Genomic DNA, 17,901 nt, shown 5'->3' on the forward strand with positions numbered 1-17,901 from the left:
AATTGTACTTTTAATGATTCTTCAGATGCCAACGGCTACTTCAGCAACACACCGTAACCTGTTATCAAATGTTTCAACTCCACATTAAATCACATCCCATACAGTGGTGGACTGTGATTCAAAGCAACTGAAAGAAAGCCACAGTATTAGAGCAACAAATCAATATGAATTTCCAATGTTCTCAATGTAGTGAATATCCAGAGGTAAAGACTGTCTCTTACCAGGATTATACAAAAACTACTAAATCCAATTTTCTCTAAACCTTGGTGGAAGGGTGAGGTCCAAGCAAATAGCGATCCCATTAACTTTTTGTGATTTAAGGAGCAGATCCAGATTTATTTGTTCCACCTTGTTTAACATTTTGAGATAGGGCGTTAGCCTTGGTGAGAAGATGTATTCTTTGAATGCCTTTCTAGTTTTTTAAGAAACTGGAAAGACTGCAACTGGTAGACATGAATCATAACCTTGCTTTTTAACAGTTCCAGTACTTCAGTGCACTTTTAAGCTGATTTTGTATCATTAATTGTACTAATGTTTCTGGTGAGGTGGGAACTGGGAGAAGATGGTGTCCAAACAACCACGTTTTGTCTCTCTTTGTCTTCAATATCATCCTGCTCCTGCCTGGATGGAGCTGGGAAGTTTAGTCATACGTCTGGGTAAGTGACGGATTCTTGGGGCCTGGAGGTCAAGGGGTGAGAGCCATCGCTCAACAGCTCCTTTATTAACCACACATGCACAAACAACACACACCACGTAGTACATGAACACGCGCTTACACACACACACACACTACTGGAGTATCAGGGACATTCACAACCCATCACATCCAATACAAACTGACAAGGTTGCCTGTTCACACTGACAAAGCCTCTACTGTCCCTTTCGTTTTTGGAGGTGGGGGTCAGCGATGCTACGAAAGTGGGAACGGAGATACCTGAGTTAAATACTCACACTGATACATTCAATCATTGAGAACATCAGCCCAGTGTTGAAGAGAGTAAATATTTTGGATTTTTTTCAGCTGACTCAAGTACTGAGTGGTCACTCCGTTGACCTCTATATCTAAAACTGGAGGAAATGGGTGAAATCGTAAAAGTGAGAAGAAAAACTCTGCTTAATCCTCTGTAGTTAATCCATATTTGTATGAAACTCCGACAAATACAACAGGAACAAATATGTGAAGAAATTAAATAAAATACATTTTGTAAAAATAATAATGTATGTGTTACACATGTTACACATCTGTTACGCTGCAGCTTCTGCCATACTGTGTGCAGTGCCTTGGGCTGACAACCAACCTTAGTCATAAGGTTGGTTATGACCTTATAACCTTATGACTTAGTCATAAGGTTAGTCAAATTAGCCAAACAGTTAACTGCTCACGGTCAGAATCTTCCACTGTTGACCAAAAACCTCAGGCTGAAAACAATATGAGTTTGAACTGCCCTCTTCAGTCTGTCACAAGATACTAGAGCCTCAAAAGAGACATCGAGGTGCCCTTCAAACACTATTAAACTGGATATTTGCACATTTTATATTTTTAAATAAATATGTATCTTAATTAATGAATCACACATTGATATTCATGCCTGTCATCCAGAGTCTAAGTTTTCAGTAACACTTCTTTCTCAGGAGTAAGTTTTTTACAGAAACCAAATAATAAATTGGATAGCTGTAAATTAACACATTAGGCTTATTTCACATAAATACCATCTTTCTGTCTTCTGAACTTGCAGAGACTGTTTCAGCTCCTTCCTAAAACCATCTGTGTGTTTGGGCGGGCGGGCGGGCGGGTGTGTGTGTGTGTGTGTGCCCCTGTGCGTGTTCGTGCGCAAGTGTGTCTTACCACTGGGGTTGAATTGCATGCAGGATATGGGTTTGTCATGAGCTGGGAAGTGAGCCACCACTCCCTCTCCGTCAGAGTCCTCACTCACCACAACCTGTAGGGTACACACACACACACACGCACACAGAAAGAAAGTCAAAATCATTTTCTAACAATATGCACATTAAACCAGAATGGGACTTTCCCCTGAGCTGCAGGATTTCTCTTAACAGTTTGGTTTGCTCTGATATCATCACCACAGCAGTGTTCTTCAACATCACACCACCGCTAAATAGCAGGAGGTTCAACTCATTTCTGAATGTGCCATTGCCCTCTCGTGGCTAGAATATAGTTCTAGATTTGAGATTCATTTTAGAGTACAAAATTACAAAATTGCAGATGCACTCTCTTTATGCTGCCCACAACATCCACCCGCTTGTGAATCATCTGGGCAGATTGAAATTAATAATTTAGCATCTTGTAAACCCTTTATATCCAGTCAAACCTTTCTGTTTACACCAACAAATGCATGCTCAGCTTATTTTTCAGGTGTGTTAGTATGGACAGGGATTCAAACTGATTTGGAGCCAAAATGCTTTTGTGGACAGAGATCTTTTATTTGAATGTAGCCTGATTCTCTCCTCTTCTTTTCCATTTTGCTGCAGCTGGACATCAGTCAGTAGAGGGCTGGATAAACGAACAGCCTTAAGTCCAAGCTAACTAGCTCAACTTTTATCCAGGCTCTCTTCCCTTTATTTAATTTACACCATACACTAACGTTGGGCTCAGCTGCTCTGGCTGGCTGGTCAGAGAATTAGGAAGGGCAGAAAGAGTTGGACATTGTTTTCATTTTGTGTGGATGTGGTCTGCATGCGCCGCCGTCACCGAAGAAATTATGAAACATCACAACCTATTAGGGTTGGTTGTTCAGTAAAAGGCTGTGCTGAGACCAGTGAGGATGTGGTGTGGTCCAACAATGGAGACAGGAATATGAACAAATTTACTTTGGCAATAATGTGGCTTTTCACATGTGGGTTTGACAATACCCCACGACAGTGGGTATTCCCGTAAATAAGAAAAAACTGGCCACAGCTGACATTGGCTTGCTACTTCTGACACTTTCCCCAGAAAATGAAAATTGTTTGTCACTTTTAAGGCTGCTCCCAAATCTCTGTACGAAATCCGTTGTCAAAATTGGGACAGATCAAACAAAAGCCAAGATGAGTTCAGGCAGACAGCCTCCTTTGCCACAAAGCCAAATTAGAAATAAGCCTAGTCCTAAACATGAGGCCACATTGTGCATGAGAATGAGAGAGAACACACACAAAGAGTTACATTTGGCCTCAGTACTGCATTTGTGAAGTCAGCATTAACTGACTTCACACGACTAGAGTCCAAACAACAAACTTTCTCTACAATCTAAAAGGGCTTCATCTCCGACTACAAGCATGAAAATAAGCAGCAAAAAAAGGAAAACAAATGTGAGCATAGGATGAAGGAAAGAGTCTGGTGACATGAAGCAGATCACTTTTATTACGCTGCAGGCAGACAATGTTGTTCTGTGAGGGAATCCTGCTGGAGCCCTTTGAAACAAGAGTGTCCTCCAGACAACCAAGCCCGTTACACAGGAGAGGGTGTGTGTGTGTGTGGGTGTGGGTGTGTGTGCGTCATGGAGCTGCTGTTCCAAATAAGGACTTTCAAAGGCTTCAGGAGATGAGAATATCCTGAACTACTACGCTGACATATTCTATCATATTCCCGGCCTTTCCCAGTTCTCCAGAAATCACACCCGAAACCCCCCCCCCCCTTTCGTCTTTCTCCCAACCCGCCCTCACTACCTCCATCACCGTCCATTTCTACTCCACTCCTAGCTTTCCGCTCCTTGCCTTCCTGGCCCAGTCCGTGTTTATGGCCAGTGTATGGTTACAGTGTGTCGGCCGGTGACAGAGTGCAGGCCTGCTTCTGAAGGCTTAGGTCTAGCTTATAAGACAACACTGACTACAGGCCCTGCTACGAGAGACGGAGAGGGCAGGGAGTCTGTGTGTGGGGACTACATCACCGACAAACTGTGCTGTGTATGCTAACACGGCTCATTTAAAATGTGACAGCTACTGCAGTATGATTAATCATGGTTTAGAGTGGCTGCAGGAGAATCTTAGGATTAAAGATTTGAACGTTTTTGTAGACATTAAGGAAATTATGTTGAAGGCAACTGGTACGGTTCAAACTGTGAGTACGGATAGACTGATAAACTCTAGGAATATTCATTGTGCCCAGGTCTAGGCTCACTGAGAACTAAGCTCCGGAGCAATATTTCAGATTTCTATACGTTTTTTGTAGATTGTGTGCAAATGAATCTCTGTATGCCAGCTGGGTTGAGAATCAGTGACATTTTGACAACCAGTCACGCGGCACATTCAGTGCAGCGGCCCAAGCTGTCGTTGTGTCCAAAGGTTCTCCAGGGACACATTAATGAAGGACACAGATAATTGTGAACCTTGGACATTTGACACTTTTGCTTACCAGCAAGAAGGTTCTGTGTTCCTCCCACAATCTAAATCCATCCAGCTCAGGTTAATTAGGGAGCTGTTCATAGGTGTGAACATGGTTTATTTTTCCTGTGATAGACCGCATGAACCCTGCCTCTTACCAAGTGTCAGCTCAGATGAGTGCCATCATTTTTTTTTCCAGTTTCCTACATTAAACACTACTTATGGTATAATTTTTGCATCCTCACTTTACTTAGTGCTGTGTGTCTAGAAATGTATGAAAGCTGACAAATGCCATGTCAAGAGCTCACCTGAGACATGGTACACTCTTGAGCTTCATGTGAGGTTACTTCATACTAACAGCCGACTGTTTACAGAGTGTCTCTATAACCTAGGGCTGCGAGAACGGCCAAGGTTGTGGCTCAAAAGCTTGGCTGTCAAAACATGCAGCAAATCTAAGTCACACCTTTCAGTGAGCTATGCGGAGTGAGGTGAATGAGAATGAGTAAGTTCAAGCCGCAGAGAAAAAGCCGACCTGGAAGATTTTCCTGTTTCCCACAAAGCCACAGAGGCCAAAGTTGTGTTTACCTGGGTCGAACATGACAAGAGCAGAGGGGAAAGAAGCCAAGACTTAATTTATGCCAATTTAATCTTTTGTGTGTGTGTGTGTGTGTGTGTTCATGCATCATGTATAAAAAGGGCCCGGTTGAGGGGAAATGTAAGTATTTAGAGGGCTAGCAATGCAGTGAAGCTGACATTCAATTAAATAGGACGGTCACCTGGTAACAGTTTCTGGTTAACCACCAAGCAGGCTCCAAAAAGGGAAACTGAGTGAGCTCACACCAGCCCTAGTCTAAGGTTGTGCTGGGATGCAGTGAGGGGGGGCTACTGGTTTTGAATAACCTTGAACATGCAGCCATATCATCCAAGAATCTTTATAGCGTGAATAATTAATAGCATGTTTACCTATAACCATTTGAATATGAAATATAGAAAATATATATATATCTTATCTTGGTGTTTGGACGATGGTGTTGGGGAGGAGCACTGTTCAACATGATACTACAGAACAAAATGTTCAATATTGGCATCTGATGACAATCGATGAGCCCACATCTAAATGCAAATTTTATTTGCCACTAATCTATACAATCAGTGTTGTTACAGTGTTGCTAATGTCACTGATAGGGATCTCAGTTCTTAAAAGATGTTTTTTCTCTCTACAGATCGTGTTCTGAACTTCATCTCAAAGTATCAGGGGTCGCCACCCTCGTTATCTCAGGTGGTGGTTAAAGCAGACAACACATATTTACTGAGTTTGCAGAGAAAATCACCAATAAGCACGTGTCTCACTGTTTCAATGCAAATTATAAATCCTATCTGATCCACCCATCCAATCATCATACCTGCAGTACAGTAATACAGACATTAACTAGTTAAACATACTGCAAGACATAATTTGAACATGATACTGATGTATTGTGTAGTGTAAGACTGATTCTATATGAACTGTTGTCTATCGTACATTCAACGACTTCTCATTGACACCCCAGAGACGCCTTCATTCTGTCTTAGTATTCATAAAAGATACATTATTTTCTCTAACAAATTTTAAAAGTATTCCACCTGCACGGTCAAATCCAGTAATATTATACCAGTAACAATACGCGGCAAAAGCACACTTGACGAACCTGTCCTTCGCCAACATTGTCTGTGTCGATGATGGTGACCACACCAGGGTTGTGGGGACTGCGGCGGCTCGTGTTATGAGGTGTGCCCTCCTCATCTGGAGTGCCTGCTGGTATGGTGCCTGCCAACTGGGTGACCACTTTGCCCACCATTGTCAGGCCTGTCTTTAGAGTCTGGAAGAAAAGCAAAAACAAGATTAGATTTGTAGATAAAAATCAAATCAACACAATGTAAAAATGCTTTGTATATATAGAGCTTTTCTAGTCTTGATGACCACTCAAAGCGCTTTACATTACAGTTGGCCATTCACCCATTCACACACACATTCATACAGTGCATTTATTAGCAGCACTTTTCTTGAGGGGCAATTCAGGGTTCAGCATCTTGCCCAAGGACACTTTGGCATGCAGATGGGTAAGACTCTGGATCGAACTGCCGACCTTCTGGTTGGAGGACGACCGCTCTACCCCCCTAGCCCCCCACTGTTTGCACATTTCTGTGTACTGTATTTAATAATAATTCATTGAGACTGAAATTGGCTGCTGGCATGGAATATGATCAGGAGAGCTGCCAGGTACATGGGTGTATGTACAGATGCCCAATACACTGTGTGTCTCTGGTGTCACTGTGTGCATGCACCATGTTCACTTGATGCCTGCTGATAACATGTAGTGCAGATGACTTGTAGCACTGTAGCCACACAAGACAACCAAGTGTGTGTGTGTGTGTGTGTGTGTGTGTGTATGTGTGTGTGCGCATGCGGGCGCGTGCTCCTCTGTGTCCGTTTAAGGCCCAGCCAGGGTGTCTGGCTCAAACACACCTCTGTGGCTCGATCGAGGGAAATGGATAGTGCTGCTTAAGTGGAGTCTATCTCACCTACTACACTGTCTTTTGCTAATGGAGTCCAACGCGTGTGACTGTGTGTCTTTGTGTGTGTAAGCGCCAAAGGGGCCCCGGAGAGCCTAATCAGGCATTCAGACTAGGCGGCCCTGTCAATAGAGTGTGGCGCCTTGCGTTTGTTGGGTCTGAGGATCACCCACTGTCTCTCTTTGCCACTTGGCCAGGCACACTAACAGTGTCTGCTGCCTGTGTGTGTGTGTATGTACGCCTGCATGTGTGTGTGTGTGTGTGTGTGTGTGAGATTCCACAGGAGCCATCAATTATTAAGGAAGGCGTTTGGCTCCTAATTGATCAACACTAATGTGTTTTCTAATCACTGCAGTTGTGGAGTTCTTAGTGGTAGTCCAAACAGGGGCTATTGATCTGCCGGTGGAGAGGGGGAGTCTGGAGGAAGATCATGTCTGAAAAACATATGAACACACACATACACATACACAACACACACAGTTATGGCCTAATGTCGCCATCTAAACAAATTACAACCTAATTTCTCAATCATACACCCAGGAGTGATAGGTAACAAGACTGATGTGATTTACGGTGAGCAGATTTGGAACGGTGAGTCCAGTTGGTCAGAGCCGTTGCACTCACTCTTTAATCCTTTTTATAAACAAAAGCCATTACAATTTAATGCAACCCCCCCCCCCACCCCCCCTCCCAAACCCCCACCCTTTTTGTTTCCATGTCTCTGGACGTCAGCACTAAGAGCCAGCGTGTCGCGCCACAAGCCAGAAGGAGATACCTTGTCATCCATATTGAGATATATGGTCCTAAATGAGGAGCGGGCAGGCAAGCAGACTGCCTGTCTGCATATCAATACCCCCCCCCCCACCCCCCCCCCCCCCGCCATTGTCTACTCCTTACCATGCTGCTATCTGTTTGTGTCATAGTGTTTTGTTTTTTTGTATGTACACTATCATTAGCCTGCTAATGAGACTTCTCTCACACTAGCTGTTAGGACTTCAGTAAGGCAGGATACACTTGCTCTTTGTAAATCACTTAGCACCTTCTGTGGGACTGACTGGATAATCAGACTAGAACCATATGAGGAGCTAGCTAGTTAGCATGTGTTTGCGAGCAGCTAAATCAGACCAGGAGTGAATGTCATCTGGTATCAAAGGGGGCTTTTGGCTGTTCCCCTGTGGAGATGAGTGAAACAAGACCGTTAGGGTGAAACAGATTACAGTGGTATAAAAAAACAAAACAGATAGGCAGTTTGATGAAGTGTCTCATAAGCTCAGCACCAGTTAGGAGGGCGCGCCAGGTGGATCCAATGTCAGCACATTTAGAGATGGTGTAGGCAGAACATGAAATACTGTATCGTGAGCCTTTCAAAAAATTGTGGTGGCTTAAGAAAGACCTTCTAACTATAGCCAGACAATAACAACTTTTTCCAAACGTTTAGAGATAATGGCAACTACATGGGGTCAGACCTCCTGTGGTGAGAAATGGCGAAGGACAATTTTCAATGAAGAATTTAAAACTTGTACAAACTATGGTTTAACTTAAAGGTGCGCACTGTACGTTGTTTCTTTTTCCAATTTAGGGTTGTGTAGTGGTCTTAAAATGTTTTTTCCATAATTTGTATTTCTTAATTGTTATATTTGCTACACTTGACAGGAAATAGGGTCCTCGTGACAGTAAACAAAGGTTGCACTTGATTGCTTTCACCAATAGAAATGGGGACGTAACGTGTTTTTATCCGACACTGTTGAGTTTCAGGATATTAGCTTTGAAATGCAACCGCAACAGTACACCCTGTGAAGCATATCAATTCAATCAAATTAGCCTCATACACCAACATTAGCTTTTTAGCTCTGAAGGCTAAACCAAAGGAGATAGTCTTTGGGTCTACGGATGATTTCCTATTTGTGTCACCAGCTTATCATTTAAGCTTATCATTTAATCATCAGCTAATTTGAGCCATGGCACTTACTGCAGCTTGATCACCATTGCTACCTTGTGAGCTTCCTCACTGTTACAGGTTGGCCCGAGAAAAAACCCCCCAATTGATTCTTTGTTGCTGGGTATTGTAAGGATACTTTTCTAGGCTGCATTGGTAGCTTGTGAAATGGGACAGCATAGCTTGGCACAGTGATGCAATCTTCAAATCTTCACATGCATACTACAAAGGATGCAGCTCCTGAATTGGGACCCATCTGACGTGTTAATGTACTGTTTTAGTAATACTAAGACATCTAATCATTAGCCAAAAGGTCCTCCTCTGTTCAGAAATCAAAATTACTCTTGATCATAAAAGTGTTGAGGAGTGTAGCTGACTCAGTCTCAGTTTGTTAACCCTCTGTTCAGACCTACAGAGGTGGTTTGATTGACGCTCCTTAATTCTGATGCCAGCTTCTGCAATGTGCTGAGATTCTGGTTCTGTTATAATTTGGCAACACTTGCCCTTTTCTTTTGGACCCACTGTACATACAAGACAGAGAGTCAACAATATAATCGAAAAACAGAAGGAGGTGTCTTTGTGTTGTCACTTACTTTGGCAGCATTAATCACTGTTGCAGTGTAGGACTGTGCATTGTCACCACAAGCTCCTCCACGAGACTGGTGACATCTTATCAGCTGCAAAAACATGTCCAAATTAGTACCAGACATACATTACAAGTCTACAGAAGATATCTGAAGAGAGCGTGGGGAGGAGAGAATAGGGAGTGTGACTGTGGAAAGTTTCCAGGTTCATTCTTTGGGATTACATTTATTTATTTTCCATAGAAGTATTGCACAACCAAACCGCCAATCTACACTGATTAAATTTCAAATACAATATCTCTTGAACGATTTTGCCCCAATATTACTCTTACTATTCACAAAACTACATTTCTGGAAATCCTCAGACAGTCACACAAACAGTGGACCCATCTGTCAATTACCTGAGTGGCCCAGCACCAAAACACTATTATGCAATAAATGTATTGCAGAGTGGTTTTTGTAAATATCCCATTAAAGAGAAGTGAACAGAAAACTCCTGTGCATCTGTTGATTTTCAAAATGTTATCATCTCTAGTGGACTCTTCTAGGAATGAGTTGTTTATCCAGAGAGATTAAAGAAGCAGAAAACAGATAAAAATATTTTTTGGGGATTGTAAATATGTCGCTTTTCTGATAAGACACTGCCACAATGGATGAGCGTGTGTGTATGTGTGTCTGTGTGTGTGGGTGCACTCTACCTTGTTCTCGGCATAGGCTAGCCAACGGCTTCCAAGAGATATTGGATTGAGGCTGGGACCAGGGCAAGGAAAGCAACCTGAGAAGACACAAAGACAGCCATGCTAACAAGGGCACCAATGGTAATTACAATAGAAATAAACATTCACACACATTTTTGTAAACATCCTCGACAAAGGTTTGTCTAAACAGAAAAAAACAAAAAACAAACACATATGCAGGGATTTGCATAAGCCTCCTGCTGGAGTCTCTTGTTTAGGAAGAAAAATCAGAGTCTTATGAGGGTGACGTGTTTGTTCATGGTGTGCACAGTATGACCTAATGGAGACTGTGGTACCCAATAAATTGAGGATAACTCCTCTGCTGATTGACCAGCACAATAATCCCTGTGGGGACATGCACACAAACACAATCGCACACATTTACACGCAAACCGAACTGGTGGGATGTCAGCAGAAGTAAAAAATAGCAACAAATAACCCTAAGTGACAAACAAAACCCTGTGTTCACTGACAGATACATGTCTTGGCGATTATAAGGAGGAATTTTTATTTTCCCACTCAAACAGATGTGGGAGTAAACAACTGCAATACAAACAAGAACATAGAGCAATCTCTGACGAACATCAAAACTAAGTTCCAGCGTGTCCAAACACAAAGGCAACAAAAGGCTTCCATAATGATCACACATGCTGTGTTTGAGACCATGAACTGTCTACACACACACACACACACACACACACACACACACACACACACACACACACACACACACACACACACACACACACACACACACACACACACACACACACACACACACACACACACACACACACACACACACACACACACACACACACACACAGCTAATAGATGGAGGTGTGGGGGGGAAAGACTTGCTGACAATAATTTAGTGCTCTGGGAGCAGATGAGGTGGAGGCAGACAGTAATGTAGTGTGCTGTGCTGGAGGGCGGGGTGGGTTGGGGTGTTGTGGGGGGATATTGAGGTAAGCCACAAGGGTAGTTGGTAGCGCCAGAGAAGCCTTTTGTGCCTCTCCAAGGCCAAGGGGAGCCCAGGCGGTGAGATAACATGTGTTAGACATCCTGGAGTGGGGAGGGGGAGAGAGCGGGGGGCAGAGTGAGGAGGGGAAACACATGATGGCTGGAATCAAAGGAAGAGTAAGCGGGGATCAGGCTTCAGAAGACTGAACCCTATTGCCATGACCGGTACCAAAATAAAGCCTTACACGCACGCCAACAGCTTTTCTCACCAAATCAATCCTTACTCTCTGCCATCGTGCTCTCGACGACCAACACGAAACACATGACGTGGCCAGACGGAGTGAGACAGGCTCTCACTGTCAAAGGAAAATATGCAGCGAATAAGAAATGACAAAAACAGACTTGGGTGGAGAGAAGTGCACAAGATGTGTGCAGCATGAGTTGTTCACGACACAGTTGAGAGTGCGTGAGCAAAACGGATCTTCGAGCATGGAATCAGCCTTGCAGTTGATCTGCAGGACCAAAGGTTGAGCTCACTGAAAAGATTGTCTGGATGGGGAACCTTTTTTTTGCTCAGCTAGTTTTCGAGTTTTAGAGCTTTGAGGTATAAAATCATCCAGCTCCAAATGTAAGGCCAGGGTAAGATTATCTTTATTAACCCAAAACCCTAGAGCCAGATATGGCACACAGGTTTCCTCAGAAGAGAACAACGTACACCTGAGTTTCACAGTGTTGGGAAAGCAGGAAGCTGTGATGGGAGAGGGAGTTTGGATGCTCTCATTTGGGGGATGATTGTTCAAAAACTATGACTTGTAGCTCTAACATTTTCTGCAACAGCCATGCAGTCCTATGAATGCAAATGTACGTCTTATTGATCGACTGACTGACAATGTGCACCCTAATATATTTTCATTTAAAAACTGTTTTTCAAATTGAAAGTGGCCTCTTTATAGAGAAGTATTTTAGCACTGTATCAGGAAGTAACTCCGTCCATACCAGCAAACTTATATTGAACTTGACTGCTGCATAACATGTACTGTAAGATGACTCGACCAGTACATGCTCTGTATTGAAAATAATGCCTATTTTCTGTTTTGCCAAAAACCTACAGAGCTAATAGTTGAGTCGATGAAAGACTGCATCATTCACTTTTCTTTGAAGCACATAGGTGAGAAAGTGGTATGTATGCAGGGTGGTATAACTAAATATGGTGAAAAGTGAGAGCAGTGGCAATAATTAGTTGGCTTCAAGGACGAAAAACACAGTAATTATTATTAATATTACATGAAACTAATACTTAACCAGTTGCCACAGACATCCTTTTAGTGTACCACAATAGATAGGTACCGAACCATGATTATTGGGTGTTGTTCCCTCCGCTTAGCTGGACAGGACCATGGAAGCAAGATGAACAGAAAAAGAAGGTTGGTGGTGGTGACTGAGCCCCGGCTCATCAGCCCACACCACTTGAATACAACGTGAGAGCATAAACATGGGATGAGCCATGCCTGCTCCAAAAACATGACATCTCCACCACCACATCCACGGAGAAGAGGACATACGACAGCAGAACATCTGGTTCAACACAGAGCGCTGTACACATCACAGAACCCATTGTTTACTGCTTTTAGGGTCCAAACAGACTGAACAGCATTATGAAAAGGAGGCCCCAGTATTCTGAAACGATTAATAACTATTGAGCATGTTTGGTTTCCTGTGGCCCAGACACTGATATGGAAGGGAGGCAGACAAAGAGGAGACACATTAAAGCCAGCCTGTAAGGTCAGTTTACTCCAGTCAATGACTTAAGTGGACAGCAATGGCCTTGTAATACAGTCTGGCCTTTCTTCCGCCGCATCCTTCAGCAGACATGGCAGGTACAGCCAGGAGAATGCAAGAGCTGTGTTGTAAACAGTTTTCCTGTGTTGAGCTTCAAATGGAGGGCTTCACATCCTACACTGATAAAAGCATTGCAGTCTCGACACACAGCTAGAGAGCGCCGCACTGCAGCAGCCTCAGAGATTGGCTGTATTACATCCAATGATCTGCTTTGTGTTAGTTTGGCTTGTGTGATGCCAACGTGACAGAGTCACTGATCATGTTTGGCAATGTTAGTGTTAACTTACGTAACAGGCACCATTTGATTGCACTACTGCATTAGTTCAGAACGCCGGAGTTTTTTCCCAACAGTTCACAAATTCATGTTTCCATTGACAATAAACTATTAAAATTTAATATGTGACGACCATCTGATCAAAACAACGACTGATCTTCTTATTTAGCAAACAAACTGTCCTCCTTTTGTTGCCAGGGAGGAAAACAAAGATGGGACAATATAACAAGGGTTAAATACCCTTATAAGAAGCTGCACAAAAAGAGGTGTCATTCTGCACTATAAATTATTTTACAAATACACTGGGGTGTGCTGACAAACTTTCTGTATAGCAGGATAAACATGAAACAAATCCTTACTTGTGACAAAGAACTTCTTGGTGAAGGTGCAGCTGTCGAATGCAGCAATCTTCTCTTGCAGGCTCACCACAAGAATACTGGAGGAAGGAGCAAACAGTCCATTTGACACAACAATGCAAATTTAATTAGCAAAGTATCATTCGAAGTATTTTTTATTTATATGCAGTTTTCCAACGGTACATACTGTTTGTTGCAGTGAAGATCGTAGATCGGGGTCTTGAACTGAATTGATTTGACCATTTCCCCTGTCCGTAGAGAATACAGGTCGACACAACAGTAGGGGGGGCTTGTCCTGAAAACAGAAAACAATGACTGTTGTGAGTTTTAATTGTGGATAAATCTTCAGGGCACGACACAGACATTTATTTCACTAAACAGACTTTGATCACACACATTACTAACATATGTAACCAGCAGAGATAGCTTATACAATTTAAATATTAATATGTCCACACATAAAAAATGTGTCATCAATTTTAATTGATATTAGTTTTTCTCTACCTCTTTCTCTGCTTATTTTTTCGATTTAAAAAAAAGGGTTTTAACAGTCCTTTTTTGTATTCAAAATACATCCATCACCACTACTCTATACACACCAGCTGTGTGATACTTCCCAAAGTACAACTCAGAACAAAAATATGTATGTATGACACTTTTAATAATTACATTCTAAGACCTCTGTCCTTATGGATGGCTGATTTTAGTAGTCAGCTTTTTATTCTTTCTTCAGTAAATTATTTTTGTAATTCTAACTCCAGTGTATCATACTAGACACCCACACACACATCTTGTGTGGATTTGTTGAGAGAGAAAATGAAAACACTGGCCACTAAACTACACATCAAGCTACATTTTGCTGTAACCATCTCTGTGCTGTTTCCCCCAGTAGCTCCCTGGAGAACTCATACAGTGTGTGTTTCTCACCGGGAGGAAAATGTAGGGCAAAAGGGGAAATGCTTTGTCATGCAACACATTTGCTAGAAGCCTTTCTATCAACACGGCAAAGAAGAGGGCTACATGAGGCCGGCAGCGGCTGGTGGCAGAGGGAGATTTAAACATAAATCTTAATCAACCAAGCTCCCCCTCTACCATTACCACCCGTCCCCTGTGCCCCTTTCCTCTGTCTGCAAGGAAAGCCTCTACTGGTCTTCTAGCTCTCTTTCATTCTTGGTGAGGGCTGTGGTGCCGCTTTGGCTGAGGATGCAGGGGTGAACTGTGGTGTTAGTTTTATTTCTTGAGCCACAGGACTAAGTGCTTTCAACAGTCTATTTAGTCTGCCTGTGCATACAGAGTGCAGTTATATGCTTCATCAGTCTTTGCATGGACAAACAGGAAGCACTGGCTGGTTCTTAACATTACAACTAAGGTCAAAGTATGTGAAGTTTACCTGATATTATTCTATACCTAATAATAGTAACTATAATAATAATGCGCCTCTGTAAAAGAACAAACAAACAAATGCTTGCATTGGTTAAATGGAGGCCATGATGGTTAGGTTAGGAGGTTAGGCTGATTTGACAACTTGATCAATGACGGAACCCCCTTCCTGCCGACTAGAGCCAGTGCAAGACACCATTAGGAAATAACAAGTTTAAACAGTGGACAGCTATTGCCAAGTCCCAGAGGGAAATCTGGACATTATTCAAATGAAGAGCCCATAATGGGAAGACTTTCATCCATTACACGATACAGATGACCTCAGCCATGTTGAATATTCCTGCAGGACACCCTGTTCCACTGACCAACTGCTGTCTCAAGGTCTGTCTGCCTTCGAAACCATTACTGTTCCTCCTTTTCTTCTTTATGGTGGAAAAATATCTGCTTCTCCCATTCTACGCTCTGACACGTGCACACACTTTGTGAGGTAGCATTGGCAAACAGTGGAGAAAATTAGCCATTGTATAGCTAATACTTTAAACGGCCACATAATAGTGAAAATGGAAGCGCTTACAGATAAGTGAAGTGGAAAAGGTGTGATACCTAAGAACACTGCTGTTTTGACAGCCTCAGTGTGTGATAGCCAGCAAGGGCTTTTAATATGGCGCAGGACCTAGTTCGCATGAAAACTAACATGTCAAAAGAAAATGTATACAACCATGCTAGCAGCTCTCTGAGGTCATACAGTATATAGCCCCATCATGCTAACATGTCCACAGAGGCTTACCTCATTAGCATCCTAATGTTTAGCAGATATAATGTGCACCATGTTTGTCTGGACCTTTGTTTAGCATGTTAGCATGCAAACACTTGCTTTTTAACACTAAAATCAAAGCACAGCTGGGACTGATAATGTGATGTTGCTAGAAGAAATTGGCAGTAAAAAGTCATTAAGACTCCTCCAGTGGGGACATTAAATGTTTCCAATAGTTGTTGATGTATTTCATTCTTGACTAAAGTCATGGACAAACTTACCCACAGTATAGTCCTTTTAAAAATGTATATAAATGAAATTATATGATTCTAAGAATTTGTTTTAGGTCTAACACTTAGGATAGCTTCTCTCTGTTTAAGGGGAGAAGATAAATGCATCAGAGGATTTCAGTGTATGGGGAAAGATGGACATTATATGAACAAATATAGGAAATGTCTGCAAAACAGATACAAATGCATACTTTATAAACTGAAGAAAACTGTACATTAGCTCCCTAGCTCTCCTCAGAAGTTATCAATCACTCTGTAGGAACGTCATTGAAAAGGCCTGACGTTGAATCCATATAACTGCAGCTCCACAAAACAGAAGGTCAAAGCAAGCCTTTAGGCTCCACCCACCATAATGGTCAAATGGAACCCTTTCTGTAAACTGTGTGCACAGCTGTCAAAGAATCTGTCTCTCTGAGCCGATGCAGGGCCATGATTCCAAGCAGCAGCTGACACCACAGACACAAACCGGACTCCATCAGCCAGTGATAAAGCCATCATCCAGCATTGCTTACTTACACACACACACACACACACACACACACACACACACACACACACACACACACACACACACACACACACACACACACACACACACACACACACACACACACACACACACACACACACACACACACACACACACGTTAGTTAACATCAGAGGCAAAAATTTGACAGACAATTGATTGTTCTTATACACACGAAGGCACCCTGAGTTGCAAGATGAAATAACTGGTACAAAAATATCCAACAAACATCTTTTGATTGATAAATGAGCTAAACCCATTTGGAGTGTATGTGTCACACGTGTGTGTGTTTGAGAGAGAGAGAGAGAGAGAGAGAGAGAGAGAGAGAGAGAGAGAGAGAGAGAGAGAGAGAGAGAGAGAGAGAGAGAGAAACTGCCTGGATGTCTGCACAAGTGTGTTCCTGCCTCCAGTCGAATTGAATATTTACTGAAGTAGATAGAAGAGGTGCCACAGGAAAACGATTTGAACAATCCCTGATTCATTTTTCCACCCTGATGGTTAACGTCTCTGTCAACATTTCAAAGGGCCAGACGCTGCAAGCACGCTTACCATTACCATTCAAGAGCACAGGAATTAAGATTAATACAAAGATTTCACTCAACGATAATTTACTTTCAGGCGGCTACATCATCGATTTCAGCATTATCAGAGTCCAATCAATCCAATTCAAGCCTCCATCCCGAAAAATGGGCCCCTAGAAATTGATTCAAAGGGACAATGATAACCCATTATTACAGAATAAAAATGGCACAGCGTTCAATTGTTTTGCTTTTGCAGTATTTTAACAAATGACCTAGTTCTAATGGAGGCAATGCGGGGTCAGATGTAATACGATTTCCTAATGCCGGGGACATTGGGGCGTAGGTTGAAAGCAAGGCTAAATCACAATTATCATTATGGATTATGGCGGGATGTCAGTCCTTGCACATGTTAAGGTGACGCCGAGCACCATTCCCCAGCTCAGTAACAGGCCTATTATGATGGCCCTATTAGATCAATGTGTCAATTACTATTACTCAAACTGGCCCTTGGGTCTGAAAGGATATAAAACGAAGGAGATGGAGGAAAGGAGGCTTGGCTCATTTACTTCCTCTGATAGGACAAGAAGCCACTCCACAAATTACGAGGAAAAGGAACGGCAATCCAGATACCAAACACACAAAATGCAGAAGGATAGTAAAACATTATCTTTTTTGTTAGCAATAAAATCTTGGTCAAATTGTCTTATTTCCTATATTTTTTTTCTAATTTCAGACTTTATTTTATTAAGGCTAAGTTTTTATATGACTTCTTTGAGTAATGACAAATTCTAAAAGAATTTGATAAATTTAGCCTCCTTCCAAGGCCCTGTTCATATATTGCAAGAATATGCATCTCTACATGAATTTCCA

General features: G+C 42.3%; 1 protein-coding gene across 1 annotated transcript in view; it reads right to left on the reverse strand.

The window, feature by feature from the left end:
* bcas3 (BCAS3 microtubule associated cell migration factor) overlaps positions 1 to 17,901 on the reverse strand; it is a 296,065-nt gene that overhangs the window by 249,707 nt on the left and 28,457 nt on the right. Inside the window, exons 8-13 of the mRNA XM_053422123.1 lie at positions 13,747 to 13,854; positions 13,563 to 13,639; positions 10,089 to 10,165; positions 9,400 to 9,483; positions 6,006 to 6,176; positions 1,847 to 1,940 (exon numbers count right to left, since the gene is read on the reverse strand). Of these exons, the coding sequence (XP_053278098.1) occupies positions 1,847 to 1,940; positions 6,006 to 6,176; positions 9,400 to 9,483; positions 10,089 to 10,165; positions 13,563 to 13,639; positions 13,747 to 13,854 (611 nt within the window). The remainder of the gene's footprint in view (positions 1 to 1,846; positions 1,941 to 6,005; positions 6,177 to 9,399; positions 9,484 to 10,088; positions 10,166 to 13,562; positions 13,640 to 13,746; positions 13,855 to 17,901) is intronic.

This window comes from Pleuronectes platessa, chromosome 5, assembly GCF_947347685.1.
Source record: "Pleuronectes platessa chromosome 5, fPlePla1.1, whole genome shotgun sequence".
In the NCBI taxonomy this organism is placed as follows: Eukaryota; Metazoa; Chordata; class Actinopteri; order Pleuronectiformes; family Pleuronectidae; genus Pleuronectes; species Pleuronectes platessa.